Genomic DNA, 16,747 nt, shown 5'->3' with positions numbered 1-16,747 from the left:
GGAATAAACTTCTTATCAAGAGTAAGATAAGAACATCGATTCCACTCTCACGTCTGTACACTAAAATATGAAGCTACCGATAGCAGCTGTACGAATGAAACAGATGAGATAAATGTGTTCATTTGCGAGTTTTGGAGGTGATGGCCGATTTTGTTAACTTTGAACAGAGCCGGTTTCCAGTCTTTGTGATTGCTAAATTGGCCAAATGAGCCCATTTCCCAAAATGTCAATCAGTTACTTTTCAGAATTGTTTTCTGATAGATCGTTTTCGCTGATGGGCAAAACAGACCTTGTTTAATTGCTGGAGGATGTGTGGAACTAGGCGAAGTTTGGCTTTGATCATCTGACTGCTTGTGTTTCTTGACCCATCAGACTCCCCCCCCCCTATCTTTATCTCCAAAGTTACAAAAAGACCCAGTTTGTAAGAAACAGGAATTATCCTTTCAATGAAACAACAAAGTAATTCACATTGTGACAAAAACAAAAGACACGACACAGTGTAATGTTTTTCATTACTCTAGGGTTCTCCAAAAATCGATGTTAAGTCGATCCTATCCTCTTTAAAGATAAACCTGTTAACCCACTGCTGATGTGGAACTTGTTTGTGACTGTCTTTTCCCACATTGCATGTTGTTTGGGATGAGATGCTCCTGTCAACAGAAACTAATACTTACGTCGTGGTTTCCGCCGCTTGAAAAGGATGTTGACTGTAAGCCACTAACTACACATGAACCTGAAGCTGTTATGGGAAATTGTGACATATCTCACTGCTTGCGCCATTTCCTACCGCAATCCTATAGATTGAAGGCCTCCAAATGATGTAGTTAGTAGTGATTATCACCAGCTTTGTTCTTAAGGGGATGACTGAACCCAAAGCAGGGTGGAAACCATGCCACACACCATTACGAAACCGCGATGACTGAAATAAGCTGTAAGGATTCCCTTTGTGTTGACCACACAAAGTGACACATGCTCAGATAGAAGTCTGAACTTTAATTTAACATTTACATCACCGGAGGAAATGGGTTTATATGGTTGATTGTATTTATAGCTTGTCTGCACTCAGTAATATTGCTTTTGGTGTGTGTGTGTGTGTGTGTGTGTGTGTGTGTTTGTGTGCACTGACTGCAACTGATGCGCACACAGTCGGACATCAGGTCAACAACTGCGAGATTTCCCAGGATGCATTAGCCCAAGGGTACAGTCAGTCAGTGATACCCTGCTGGCAGCTGTCACAGGAGTGTGTGTGTGTGTGTGTGTGTGTGTGTGTGTGTGTGTGTGTGTGTGTGTGTGTGTGTGTGTGTGTGTGTGTGTGTGTGTGTGTGTGTGTGTGTGATGGTGACAGGGGACTGAGCTGAGGCTGTGTTTCTCTTGTTGGCTCTAACTAGGAATAATACGGCCTTAGTCCTTATCAGAGCATGGCTGTTTTCTGAGAAATCCGAATGGCATCCTGTGGTTATTTATCACCAAGACGACACCAAGACAGTTCACAACCAGCTAATCTAGGTTATCTGATGATGGTATTGTCAAAAGCTCAAGACCTTACACATGTCTACATTCTCCCAAAGAGAGCTGCTGAAGCATATTCTGCATCAATTATGTGCTTCAGGGAAAATGCCACGTTTATAAATAACACTGTGTTGGGTTTATTTCCCCCCATTGCTTTCTGTTTGTGTCTATCAAACCATAAAAATGAGACTGAGACTGAGTACTGCATACCTACGTCATGAGCTGAGGGCTTTGAAATGAGCGGAGGATGAGTCATCCTATTCATTTAGATTGCCTTACACTTTTACGCAGGCTTTTTTCCTCATACTGGATATTCTGGTGACATTACTTTGGGTGGGACTCCAATAATTTAGATGTCATTTGTGCTGCTTTTATTGTTAAAACCAACATGCAATTATCACAACACAGCACTGTTTTTTTCAGAGTTGTGCCACAGGTGATTTGTTTTAATCTGATGTGCTGTAAATAGAGACCCAGAAGCAGAGCAGCCCGCAAAGATCCGATTTTGGTGCAGGCATTTACGTCAGTGTCCTGCAGAAATACTCAAACAAACCCTCTGGTCCAGACCATACTGTGTTTCCATTCCTGGCCAAATGAATTAGAAATGACACAAGATATTTAAATAGACAAAGGTTGACTCCTGAAACAGATGGTCTAGACTCTAGACTGCATTTAGACTGCTATTTGCCCCTGGCCTCTGTGATGTAAATGGATTAAGGCCTTTTTATAGAAAAGAGGTTCATTCTGTTTAATTCTGCTGCCATCTTTGCCACATGCACCACACATGTAACACTTGCCATCATTGGGGACTTCGTGGCGTTTCAACCCCATGGTACTCAATTGTATGAATCGGTCACAGTCAGTTTCACAGACCCTTGAGTGGGAAATGTCATTTTTGGGAAAGAGAGAGGGAAAGACTGAGCTGCTACTGTTATACAATCTCTGAATTTGAGCTCAGAGTGTAAAACTATTATCCCGTTTATAGAGGAAGCTGCAGTGGAGCAAAGTACCTAATGTTTGAAGACTCTACCATATGTCTCTACTAAACTTTTATTGAAATATGATACAACACAAGAACTATTTCTGCAAAAATATACCCCCAATCTTCATTAGGAATCTGTGATTAAATAGGTTACAAAATGGCAAAGTATAATATTAATATGGGATCATTTGTGGCTTGATTTTATAACATGCAGGAATATATTAGAAACTTCAAATAGTCTACAAAAAGTATCCAGGCTGGCTGAGAAACGTAAGCTACAGCTTACAGTTGAAACAGTAATGATTGACACGTGCATCAAAATCATTGAAAAACCAAATAAACACAGAAATTCTTATTCCAAATGTCAAATTTTCACACTTAACTTCATTTGGTGTTTACATGTTTTTTTGGGCAGGACATTTGGACACATTTAGTTTTTTACTGTGCACACCCCTTGTCAGGCTTTGCCAAGACGAGAATGAGCGTTTCATTTTGCAGCACTCGTCTTCTGTGTGCTTCTTTTGGGTCTGTCGTTCTGTCCTTCAGTCTGTGGATCTCCCTGGAGAGCACAGAACACGTCATTTAAATATCAGATTTAGTGCGTTTGTGTGTCGTATAACAAACACAATCTGATGACTTACCAGGACAGAGAAGGCCCCAGAGCGGCCTGAATTCCTCTTGGGAGGAACCTCGACCTTCACCTGTCTTCTTGCTCGAGTCACCTAAAAGTGAAATCAGACACAGAAGAGTTTCTCAGCGTTTTCTCTGAGGACATCAACTTATTTCCGAACACCGAAAGAGATGGTGATTCACGTTTTCAAGTGCAAAACTGACAGGACATTGCCTGAATGAGCAATTTCAACGAACACAATATTATGGGCCAAATTGAACGAATAAAACCAAGTGAGGTGGCCTTATATCTCTGCCTGCACATCCGGTGTCTCCGCCCCAGCTGTTCCTCTGCATGGGGGTTGCCATGGAGACTCACCTGTAGGGGGTTGGATTTCTTGTCGTTGCTAAGGAGGGAGAAGGAGCCAAGGCGGGATTTACGCTTGTTCTTGTTCTTACTCGCAGCTTGAACCAAGTGCCGCCTGGACCTATCAGCCTGAGAATCCACAGACACGGGGATTAGTATACACGTTGATACGTCCTGCGCACACAATTGGGCTCTCTTTGAATCCACCAAATTGTATTAGAATTAGGAAAAAAACATAATCCAGGTGTTTCAACATTCTCTCTCTCTCTTGATGCTCTTACGTGGTACTTTTTCAAACAAATGAAAAGTGAACAAATGATGTGGTTCCTGTGGCTCATCTCTGTGTTCCAGCACATGCAGATGATTCAGTATGTGACTAAAGCTTCGCTGGAGCAGCAGCAGCCACCGCTGTAAACCAGTCCCCACCTTCCCCCGCATTTGGCTTCAGCTCACTCTGACTCCCGTGTGACTCAACAAGAAGTGGTTTACCTGGGTGAGAGTGTTGGGGAAGCCTTTGACGGAGACGGCTCCAGGAAGGTGCCTGGAGAGGCTCAGGTGGGTGGGACCCCTCCGCTCCAAATGTCTCTTAAGTCTGAACAAAACCTACAAGGATGAGACGGTCACAACCACATCCACAGCCTCAGAGGGAAACAACAACTTCTGCACGTCTCCCTGTGTGGGAATGCGTCAATTCTGATGTGAGGTGGATACTGAGTGGAGCCCATTGCCCTTTGTCCTTTCCTGTCTTGTCCTGTCCTGTGTCCCATGTAGGCAGGCAAACTCCAGCATTGAGAGATGGAAACTGCAAAATTATTATTTTCAGTGGCTCTGCCATTTCCTGCATTTCTCATTGATCTGCACGCAAACGAAGTACTGCTATTTATCCACTCCTTTTCTTAATAAATGGACTGTCACTTTGAGAGAAGAAAAGGTTTCGGTTTGCCAAATAGAACTTTGTGGTAAATGTATAATGGTGCCACAGGCCATTGAATCAATCAATTATTTCCCTCCCCGCCAACTGTGGAAATAAAGAAAGATTGTGTCCAGTATTTTATAATAACTTACCCTTTCTCCTTTTCAACTCGGTGGGAAACAAAGACGACGACACATTGCTGCAAAAATATCATTTGTGCCCCACAATCATTTGTGCCGCCATTTAAAGTGCTCGCAGTGATTGCTGTTGACCTACATTTTGATGATTGCATTAGTTTTCGCATGAGCTTTGTGGAATATTTGAGAAATCGACTGCGGCACAACAGCCGTGCAGTTCAGATTTGAGGATAATTGCAATATGCATATGTTATTGCGGGGATGCACACATTGCCAGTGTGTGTGAGGGACTTAAATAAGTTATGTTTTGCTTCGATGGTTTCACTGCCGGCTAGCTGTGTCACAATTACACGATATCATCATTTGTATCAGTAATATAGTTATCTATTTATTCAGTTTGCTCGGATCCACATAATTGTGTTTTGTGTTCTATAAGAGAGAATGAACTCAACCCATCACAACCTACCTCCCTCTTTCCACGCCACCTCATTCCCCTCTGTTTGTTTCTGCCTCAGCTATCTCCCATGATGTCTTTTCTCTTATCTTATCTCTGCTGCGTCATTTCCATGACCGTGCGCCAGACTCTGTCAGAGTAAAACCTGCTCTGACCGGAGGGCAGGAACTAAAGGATTCACAGTTAAGCAGTAACAGTGAGTGGTATAGGAGTGAGTGGTGACACGTACCGGTTCGTCAGTTAAGGGTAGCGCCCTCTGCTGCTTCTGATCATCATACTGAGAGGAGGAAGAGGAGAAGATCAAGAAGAGTCTGTTGATATTCATACACTGCAGCATGATTCAATGCGTTCAGACACCAGCTACTGGTTGAAAAACGCTCATTATCTATTCATGGATATGTGACCATTTAGTGGTCGGCTCCTTCACATTGATTATGTTTTCATATGTTTTCATTTAATTTCACTGTATGTAAATAGTCACACGTTTTTTCCTGTCTAACAAAACGTCTTTCCTGTGTGTGTGTGTGTGTGTGTGTGTGTGTGTGTGTGTGTGTGTGTGTGTGTTTTTAAGCAAAATTCAACCTCATCAAAACCTGCCACAATCCATCTGGATCTCTGCTGTTGTGCACATTATATGTTGACGAGTCCATAAATGACTCATTTAATCTGTTCCTTTATAATCACAAGTGAAAACTCAAGTAAACTAAACCAAATGTAGCCTCTGAGAAGACGCTCCATCGGTTATTAGTTCGTCCACACCACATTTGAAGCTAGAAAATTGTGCGTTCTGTAATTACAACACAAATAACTGCTGCAGAAAAGCACATATGTGGCACTAGCTCCCTCGGATGGAACAGAATTCCCAAATGAAAAGTCTTTCATGTGTGGGTGAAAATCCTCCTCAGTCCTCGCAGCTGTTGAATCCGTTGTCCGTATGAGTGTGACTACTTTGGACAGAACATGGGGACTGTCCGCAGAAAAATGCGAAGCACAAGTTTAAAGTACAACAGCCGCTAGTCGCATGAAAAGACAAAAAGGGAGCTCAAAGATTTTGTTCCACAGAGGGGTGTGTTTTTGGTGAGGTGGCATGGCTGTAAAAACCATTACAATGAGACTTTGTTTCTGTTTAAAACTAATTATACGTCTCCATAGGTCAAGGTTAGACTGTACACGTCTACTGCCATCCTGACACACACTTGACCACTACTGTCGTCACAGCCGCCTCTTTCCAAGGAGTCGGAGTGAACTTACATTCAAGCAGAGTTGCTGGCTTCCTTTGACCCGAGCTACTGTAGAAACACTGACCGCACTGTGTCTGAGCATCGGTAAGCTACTGGTCATTTTAACCGAAAATGAAAGTACAAACTGTTCATGTTGAATTATAGAGGTGCATCCTAAATGATTTCCCTTATTAAATCTCGGCTAATCACATGTGGAAAATGTTTGACGCAGATGAGTTAGAGACTGCCTTTTAATCGCTGAGTCACCTGAGATGTGGCTTGTACTAAAGAGAAAGAAATGCCTAAACCATTGAGTAAATTCACTGTCATTTTCAACAATTTAAAACATACTATTCTCTTCAAATTAAATTCAAACTGACTTCACGTTGACATTAGAGATGTAGCTCCACATCTCACTGCCAGCTTGCGTACATAAAGTGCTCTTTGGCGTCCTTGCTGGAGAAAATGCTGATCATTCAGAATCTTTTTGCTTTCATTTGAAAGAAGGGTTAGTGATTATATCGTTAGGTTCCAACAAAACAACGGTTCAATAGACTCAAACAGGCTGCACTTACCCATGTCGTGTCACAACAGCACAGATGATGACTGATACATGATGAACACCTTTGGTTACCACCATCCTACCCTAACTATCACATCCGTAAGTAGTGCGTGTCTTACCTGTCCGTCTGCGGTCCGTCCACTGACACACGGCTCTCCCTGTGTTGCTCCTGAGCAGTCGAGGGCGTGTGACAGCAGGCTGGCCTGCAGGCAGAGCACGCACAGCCAGACAGTAAACCCCATGATCCAGGCAGGAACTCGAGTGTTCCCAGCCCCTGTCAGCTCCCTGCTTTATACTCTCGGCTGTGCTAATGGGGAACAGATGCAGGGGAACGAGAGGCCATGCCAGCTTCACGCAGACAAACAGCCCACCACAGGCCTGTGCTCTACGCCAGCCAGTGGCCTGCGGTCCTGCAGAAACATGTCAGACATGTTGAGGGGCCTCCCCCTTTAAAAACTGCCTCCCCCTACCCCACGAACCCGAAAGAGCAGGACATTTTCCACTTATGCCTGCATTCTAGCTCTCGCCAAAGTGTGTGCGTGTGTGTAAATTAGAGAGAGCACAGAGAGAGAGCGAGAGAGGAAACTTGTGCTGTCAAACCTCTGTACATAACAAATGAAAAATTGATGGTTTGGTTCTTGTAATGTCTTGAAGAAATGCTGCATTATGCAGCGAATTAGTCTCCTGGCTGAGTGTGGACGAATCTCTCTCCTTTGTGCTTTCCAAATGTGTAGCTGCAGTGGCTGTTTATACAGTCCTGCAATGATCCAAACACTTCAGTAAGCCTTTCAGAATTACATCAATTCCTCCTCAGTACAGTTCCCAGTGGAATATACAGCTGTCAACACTGTCAATTCATCTTTCAGCTGACAGACTTCTTTTGACTGAACATTTGCAAAGGATTGTCAGATATGGAAAACATTATAAGTCCATTGGGGAAACTACTCATGAAAACAACAGCAGAAACTAACTGTGTGAGACTTTATTTTCTCTTTAAATTGTACAGTGTGTTTCACATTATCTGGACTGCATGTTGAGGGGGTTGTATACCTCTGCGTGAGTTTATATGGCCTTTAAAACACACCGTAAAGAATGCATCTCCTGATGGGGCACGCTATAGGTGAACAGGCACCCTGTCTCAAGGTGTATTACAAGATGGAAAGAGCGAGTGGGAGCGAGAGAGACGGGAATCTAATGTCTTCAAGCCTCAGGCTCTGGGTCACAGAGGAGTTGACTCCCGCGAGGATCGGAAACATGCACTCCTGTGAAAATTGTGGAAATGAAATAATCCCACACAAGGCCATATACCACTTCCCTGTCCTCCAGCATATAAGTGAAAGATTCTTCTTCTTACTCAACAGACTTGAAAAAGATTGTGCAAGCATCTGTAATGTCTCCGACAATTTCCCAGTGAGTCACAGTTTGAGTGTGGAGAATGAAGGTTGGTTATTTATCTTCACCCCCCCCCCCCCCCTTATTTTTCTTCTTAGATATGTTCGACGTGGAGGAGCTGTTGATGCAAACTTCTCCCTGGAGGTTCAGCGAGACCACTGGCTAGACAGCAGGCTGATGATGTGAAGTGGAGGAAGGGATGTTTAGTCAGGAGACAAAGGAAGGGAATAGCGAAATATGACCAAAACCGCAAACACTGCTTTACTTGGCAGCCAGTCCGAAAAAGGACTCAAGTCTTTGAGTGGACAAACATGTCGGCCATTTCAGTGGACAGGCCAAGCAGTTCATTTCAGTGTCGGCCCTTTGGTTTAACAAAACATGAGATGAGTTCTTGTGAGACATGCTGAAATCATGTTACCAAGGTTACACGTTTGCGTTAACCTCTCACAGACCACAATGTGGCCGCGTGAAGAGGCAGTAATCACAGCGAGGCGGAGTTATTTCACACCCCAAAGCACACTTATTCACTCCCCACTTTCAAGTTTCAAGTAACTTTTTTGTTTTTATGCATCTCAGGGAGTTCACTGTATAAAATCGCCATGCAGAGCCATGTCTTCGCCCTCCCCGGCCTCCCTATATGGGGAAGTGTCATTTGTCAGCGGCTCTGCTTTGAGCTGCTGTCAATGTGTCTGAGGATGAAGCTCTACGGCTAGCAGCTGTTGACCCTGTGAAAACTGTCAACAGTCCGCTCTGACCAGAGATGAGGAGACAGGTAACTTGTGACACATAAATACTTGTAGAAATGTGTTTGCGTCTGAGCGTGAGGAGTAAGCAGCAAAGCTGTTTTGGAAGCAGCATGGCAGATGAGAGAAAACAGGAAATGTGACTTAGGGAAAAACATCTGGATGCGGAGACTTGACTCATAAAGTAATAGATGTTTTGGATTATGTCATTGAAAGATCGACTCTCTTCCTGCCCCATTTGTTAAAGGGTTGGTTCACCCAAATTACAGAGAATCTCGTCTCACTTAACTCTTATGGTATCTATTCATGTGGATAGTTTTGGTTTCATTTGCCCAGATTTTGAGATGCAAATGATGCCTTCGCTCAATTACCATGGAGGTGAATGGAAATTGTGTTTGCTGTGCTGAAAGCATTGCTTGAAACGATTTGAAACCAGGCACGTTGTCCCTGTTTCTCCGTATAATCCACAGACCTTGCTGTGAACCATTTTTAAAATAATTTCTGAGGCAGAAAATAGAATTTATTAAAATTAAAGGAATACTTCACCCTTAGAATGACCATTTGTTGATCAATTACTCAGCCTGTGTTACCTTGAAATCGTTGTTTTTCTCCCATGCCTTTACGGTGAACGAAGAATCAAAAAGCAGTAATTAAGTAATTGATAAACAAATTGTCATTTTAAGGGACCTTTAATACAGTGGGATTAATGGGAAATAAAAGTATTTGTTCGATATTCATTTTGTTGAAAAGGTTAATCCATCCTGTTTAATAAACTTCTGGAAAATACATTTATTCGCACCCTAGATGCAGGTCGATTTTGTAGCCTTTGGACAGCTGTTTCCCCTTCCTTCCAGTCTTCCAGTCGCGCAGCCTCTAAAATGTCCTTTGCATTTTGTCTCAACACTCGCTGTGAAAATCAATCTTTCATTTGGAGAAAGTCATGTGTTCTCCTCATCACGTAAAAATGGATTGTGCTGGTTCTGAGTTCAATACTTTATAGAGCAATGTTACTGTGAATTTAAAAAAAAACCCAATACAGCCACCCTTTATAGCTCTGATGTATTTCCATAAACACTCAAACAAATAATAGCCAATGTGAGGGGAGTTGCTTCACTCTGGGCTTGCTTCCAAATGAAATGAATCACTGACATAACAGTCAATGAGCCTCCTTGTGCATCAAGGAGAAATGTCTCCTATTCAGGACTCCATTTGGCAACCTAAACTCAGTCGTGCTCCAAACAGCACTTCCAATCATGTCTCTGTGTTATTGTATGCAGATACAGTGTGTGTGTCTGGCAGAAGAAGAGAGCTCCTGTGTGTGGGAAGGATAACATGTGAACCGTGTGTGTACGTCGGGTCATGTAACCTCTAGCTGAGTAACGAGATGCTGAAACACATTTCTCATCCCTCACTTGGACACTTATAGGTCTGATTAGAAATCAATACTTCCCTACAGCACATTGTCCTCTTGTGTTTCTGTGCAGCTGCTTTGGTAACAGCTTTGTGTGAAAGGTGCAAGTGAGAGAAAAGCAGCAAGGCTTTTCTCTCATGTGGAAACGGCAGAGGAAGCCAAGGACGAGACTGAGGGAAATAGCTGTGTGGCTGTGCTGTAATTTGTGTGTTTGTCATTGAACAAAGAGGGATTATTGTCTTGTCTCTTACATTTCACTTTCCGTGTGTGTGTGTGTGTGTGTGTGTGTCCTTGGCTGTTTGAGCATTAGCACACAGAGGAGCGCTCATTTGACTCAAAGTGAATCCTAAATATATCATCATTTACTGACAGTATTTGTCTTTAATCTCACATCTGATGCCCGCCACAGAATTTCACTGAATAAAAAGGCACTCAGCAATCACAGCCCTCATTCTCCCACACCAGGCCGATGAAATACGGCTTTACTCCAAAATGCAGCCCTTTAGATCCGTCTACAGAGAGCCATAACATACATCAATTTAGACATCAAAAGCTTCCAGGAAGAGAAAACATTCAGTCTGTAGATAATCAATTAAATCATAAGTCTGGGGGGCTCTGTGGGGACGTGACGTCTCAAGGGAGTCAATATCTTTGGTGGTTGTAAAAAACTCTTATCTTACTCCACAAAACAAGAAAGTAGGGCATGTTGAAACATTCGCTGGGTTACAGACATTGTATAAATGACTGACAAGCACGTTAAGCAGCAGCTATTTTCACAACGCACCTTACATGTTCGGGGTAAATTTAGCTGATTGTCAATGTCTTTCTTTTGTTGGCTGCCAAATTCCTGCAGCCGCTGTAGACAAGAACACAATTACAACACGAGTTTTAAGGGCGGCAGCTTCCAAACCTGTGTGAAACGGTAACAAGTTGTGTCCTCTAAGTTCTTTTAAAAACAGACAGTTTCATCTGTTATAATAACTTATTGAACCAACAAAACAAGTGACACTGATGTAACTTGTAACACCAATATGTAGTGAAATATGTAGGTCGGTTCTGAGAGTCAGCAGCATTTACTGATGTATTTGAACGAGCTCTGCCTGTATGCAGGTCATCGTACAGGTCATTTTAATGGAACGTCTTGAAGCTCTCCAATGATCACAATCATAGAATAAGTAGGAAAGTGCTCATTAAGAACAGCTTGTCCGGTTTATTACCGCAGCACACCGACCATTGTTCATTCAGCCAGAATACTAACCGCGACATCATGAGAGAGTGTCAGACGTAGTGTGGGTCGTGCCCTCTCACTATCTCTCATCTATATCCCATCCTCTCTCTGCCATGGTTACCATGGCAGCAAGGAGTTGGATTCAAACACTGAGGGTTGAAGCCTTTGACGACAGGAAGGAGCCGACCATGTCGGCATATCTGGGTGAGACGAGGTGTGGACGGGCTCAGTCTGACGCGTATGCGGCTGTACGGATGTTTCAGCCGCTGCCTCACATGCATTGTTGCATAACCAGTGCACAGGCTGCTGTTGGGTGAATATTGATCAATAAATCTCTGTACGATGCAAAAAGGAACTGAAATGATCTTTTTGTCAGTGTGAACATGAATCTGAAATCATATTATTTGACAACTAACAGGCCTTAAAACTGATTGGGTGTATTTTTGTCGACTTTGTCCTCGTACTAAAAACCGACAATCAGAAGCAAACCAACTCGAGAGCAATCATGTTCGCAGAATTAAGTACACAGTCTCTTCAAATGTTTCGTGTGTATCATGCTGAATCTTCCGTTCGTCACTGAGTGACCTCTTTCACATTGCACATCGTAATTGGATCCATTGTTAACTTTGGTACATCTGATATTCAGAGCATTGCTGTAGCAGCAAACTATTTGATATATAAATACAGAGTGGATTAACACTGTTAGCTCTGCCAGCGCTTTTTGCCGTTGTTTGCACTGTTAGCATCGTTAGTCAACCTATAGTACCTTTAATATCAAGACTATTGATTAATTCAGCTTTATTTTGTGGCATTTTGCGCCATTAAAATGGATGACAGCATGCAAAGAAGTGGTTATGTATCTTTTAACGAGAACATCCAATTATTTGAAGGCATTTCATAAATTCAAATCATGACCGTAGTAGCCATGGGCTGAGAAGCTCATTCACCAGTGGTACGTGGTACCAAGTGTTGCCAAATGCTGGGTGGCTATAGCAACAAAAACACCTCTTTAGTAAACAGCGAACTTGGCTGGAGAAAACCATTGGCAAGCAACAGGGAAGTGGAGCCACTGGCAAATTTACTCTCACTCATCCACATTTGTGAAATAAACACAGGAAAGGAGGGGGGCTGCTGTGTGACTAATATAGTCTGGGAGGAGATTGAACCAGACTGTCAATATGTTGTGGTTTCTAAACGCTGGAAGGGAAAAATAATTAGTTATGGGCTACTGGAGTAGTAAAGGGAACATCTTTAAGAGTGAGTGCCAATCTAGAAAGATGTGCACTGTACATGAAAAACAGAAAAGATACTCTGAGGAGCTTTCAAGCATGCAGGCCAGCGTCTCTCAAAGGAATATCTGACCTCGTGTTTTCCAGACACTTTTCTTTTCCATGACCTGCCATGTTAATGTGTTGCATTTTTGTTTTGTGTTCAAATGCAAATCAGTCGTAATGAACATCTGCTCTGAAGGCATTTCGCAGCACCTGAGAAAACTGGCTCCATCCAGTAACCGTCACGGCTGAGTTGTGTACAGAGTGACGAGGAGGCAGAGCAGTTGTTTTCCATTACGTGTGTGATTTTCCTCAGCTCCTGCTTTGACTCATTACCCCAACCCATAGGACAATCAGCTCTTGTTTATTAGCTGTAACAGGGGAAATATCGTAATGAATCTCCTTCCGCCATGGAAGCTCCATCCACCCTGGAGATTTCTAAAAATGCAATTATCAAATGTAAAAATGCCAAATCCATCAATCTATTTATCAAATGTGTGAAAACAAAAAATGAACAGGCTTCTCTTTAATCCTCCCTGTACAATTGAATATCCATTCTTCCTCTTACTTTACACGGTGAATAACGAAACAATGCATGGAGTGACTCACAGTGTTTGTTTGGTATTTGTGATGCTTTGTTTCCAACACTGTGACGGCCACTTATGGACAATTAGTCATGCTGAGTGGGCAGAGGCTTTACCGTCACCTCATCACTGACAAACACAAAGGAAATGTACGGTTTAGAGGAATAAGCTGAGTGATTGCAGACTGAACAAGCCCACATCAGAGGGGGGGAAATAAGTTGCTCATCTTGGCATTAGTAGAGCAGAGGACTTAACACACTCATTATCTGTTTGGATTAAAAGCAGGAGCTTCAATCCAAAATCAATACTTGGACCCACAGGTCTTTGATATCTCAGGCGTTTACTCCTTTGATGGCGATTACAACAAATCATGTATTTTATTAATTGCTTTCCATTAATTGAGAAATAACTGAATATGCTTTATGGGCTCGTTAACATCTGATTCATGCCCACTTGTAGTTTACAGGGTAATCGTATACAATCCTACTCAAGAGAGGTCAGTCCCTGCTGATGGAAGCCTTAACACATGCATGTGAGCAGATTTTTCTCAATACACTGCATTTACTTATGCACAATTGAGTATTCACACACAGTTAAATGTGCTATTTTTCTGACTTTCTGAGGTAACAAGAAGAGTCCAAAGACAACATGCAGGTTTGCAATGGATTTTGGGATGTGAAGAGTCTCAAAGAATACAGCGGTTGTGTGAGACAGTCCTATTGGTCGGTGGCAAATTATCTGTCAGAAGTTGTCTACATCGTGGTACAGCCTTGAAAAGCTCCCCCCCCCCCCCCTGAGAATCACTGGTGTTACAGGTGGAGAGGCAGGCTTATGTATGTAGGTCAATACAGATCATGGATCACCGAGGAGAGACTGTTGAGTGTCGCAGGTGTAAAAGCCTGTCTTCTTAGGTAAGTGCATCCGAAGCACCTGCTGCCTGCATAAACACAGAGATGTGTTTTTATTGCAGGAAATATGATCTCCGAGCACATTCAGGAACACACTGAGGTTTGATCCATTTTTTCCCAGAAAGGCACTCTTTGCTTTCAAAATTCTAAATCCTCTATTATGCTGGCTGGCTGGGTTGTTTCTTAAATTCACCACTTTTTTTTCATTGAATTATTCTTTTTTAATTTAGAAGATTCACTACAATTGAAGTACATGTTATCAATTTGATGGATTTGTATAGTGCCCCTGAATCTCCATATCTTGGACAGCAACCCCAAAAATGTATATCTTTTGTGGCACAAGCCACAACTCGAGATATTTTAGGGTTTGCGTTGTTTTTGGTCAATATAGCAAAAGCATGGATATTATGAACAATAGTTCACAGGGAAACCAAATGGAAGGTTTCATTTTGGAGGACCCCTGGTGGCTGAGCTTTGCTTATAGCTTGTCAGTACCTGGTCCAACAAGGGGGCATATTTGAGTGGTAAGTATTTTCTGACTGGGTGAAATGATTGTTGCCTTTTCAAAAAGAATCACTCTTACAAGTTTCCCTGATAAAACATCCTGAAATCAACTCTCACTGGCTGATGTACAGTTGGGATTTATTGACCATTTATATGGATTTGAAGGCTGACAGTTGGTTGAAGGACGAGATCATATAGCGTGCAGTGAAGCCCTCAGAGAAAAGGGACCTCAAATGCCAACATTCAGGCTGTGGAGCTGTAATCTGCCTCCAAACACACAGAAACACTGAATGTCACCGCAGACAATACCCACACACATACACGTACACAACACTGCGACACGGATAGAAGGACTCTCTCTTTAGTCACTCAAAATATTCCACTTTAGCAATCATAACTAGGCAGGCTTTGAAGGCTCCCCCGAAAATCTATCACACCGTGCTGATACGTGTTAAGGCACGCCACTCTGACCTGCTGATTGCATTTTCACACGGTGGCTACTGGGGGATGACTGCATGAATATTCCCTCTGTTCCCAGCCGCGAGCTTGATAGGATTATCAAAAGTGTGCAAATGCACATGCTTCTCGTGTAACAAGCCAAATGCCCCGAGGCTGAAATGTTCACATCACCCACAGCCTTTTTTTTCTCTTAATGAAGAAATTAAGAAATCGTACTTTTATTCACCTCAGATCTGCAGATGCAAGTGCGGTGTCATACTGCAAGTGACTCAGCAGCAGAGCATGAAGCACAAACACCGGTACTACTGGTGCATGAAGCCTTTACTCAAACATGTATGTGAACATGAGTTGCAGAAATGTCCTTGTGACCAAGGGATTGCTGATGTAAAACCCAACGAATGAGCCCTCACTCTACACGAGAGCCACTTAGCGACCCGAGTAGAGGACTGGCGTTGTACCGGGAGTGTCCTTGCCAAGTAAAGTTACTTCTCTTTCAATCCTGTCATGGTGACATCTGCTCCGTCCTGCCTCTAGTTCCTCTGACTGACTTAGTCGTAGTGCTACACCATGCAGCTGTGGTTTTGTTTCACATTTGTTTGCCGTGATGGAACTAAATCTTGCAGACAAAACGATGATGAAAACAGCAGTTAAACAGGCCAGACATGTGTTATTTAAATCTCCAAGCAATGAGTGCCTGAACCAAAGATTTGAATAATCCCCGCCTGTGATTTACAATAATTTGTGTGAACACAGCAAGTGTGTGAGTGTTCCTATACCCGAACTGTGTGCTCTCTGGGCTTAAATATTTGCAGTGCATATCGGTGTACATTAAAACTGTGATGTGAATCAGAAACCTAAGATTACACACAGACTCAGCAGCACTGCGACTGGTTCTGTGTATGCATATCAAGGGCGTGACGTGTGTGACAGGTTTCCAGCGCTCAATCTGATGACTCATGGAGGGGCTTTTGTAAGTGAAAATAGGGTCTAACAATGAGAAGATATGATTTGGAAAGCAGTAGGCCTATCTGTTGTAAAATGCATCCCTATTTAGAGTAAGGATAAAGAAAGCATCAGTCCAGCTAGATGTATCATCTGTATGAAGCAGCCTGTTATTGCAACCTGTCTTGTTAAAATGTACCTTGTTGAGCAAGTACCACAGCCCAGAAAGTGTTTTTGCAAAGCACCACTGTCAGCGTATTTTCCAGAAGGCGGTGCGCACTAATACAGAGAACAAACAGCCCATGTTTCACCTCAGCTCTGCCAGACCACAACTTAGGAAGACAGTGGGTTCTCAAGTGCATCTGCAGATACACGGCAATGGTAATGTTGTGTGACCATGTTCGTTTTTCATAGATCGCTGGGCAGATGGATTTAGATATGCAGATTCTTAATTGCAATTTTTATGTTCTATAATTGCTCTATAGATATTTTTAGTACAGTTGAATTTGTTTTGAATAATGCATTGCTTCACATTATTTCTTATTGAACTGA

The 16,747-nt window shown here is 42.7% G+C and overlaps 1 protein-coding gene across 1 annotated transcript; it reads right to left on the bottom strand.

Annotated features, from left to right (window-relative positions):
- Nucleotides 1-1,956: 1,956 nt before the first annotated feature.
- Nucleotides 1,957-7,109, bottom strand: LOC306794453 (uncharacterized protein). Its single transcript, XM_079292527.1, has 6 exons — nucleotides 6,873-7,109; nucleotides 5,201-5,248; nucleotides 3,957-4,070; nucleotides 3,480-3,596; nucleotides 3,133-3,213; nucleotides 1,957-3,050 (listed from the first exon to the last, which is right to left on the bottom strand). The coding sequence occupies exons 1-6, from the start codon at nucleotides 6,993-6,995 to the stop codon at nucleotides 2,979-2,981; spliced, it is 555 nt and encodes a 184-aa protein (XP_079148653.1). The 5' UTR covers nucleotides 6,996-7,109; the 3' UTR covers nucleotides 1,957-2,978.
- Between the last annotated feature and the right edge of the window lie 9,638 nt (nucleotides 7,110-16,747).

The sequence above is a fragment of the Melanostigma gelatinosum genome (assembly GCF_949748355.1).
Source record: "Melanostigma gelatinosum genome assembly, chromosome: 20".
NCBI classification, from domain to species: Eukaryota; Metazoa; Chordata; class Actinopteri; order Perciformes; family Zoarcidae; genus Melanostigma; species Melanostigma gelatinosum.
This window is presented reverse-complemented; position numbering and strand designations above follow the sequence as displayed.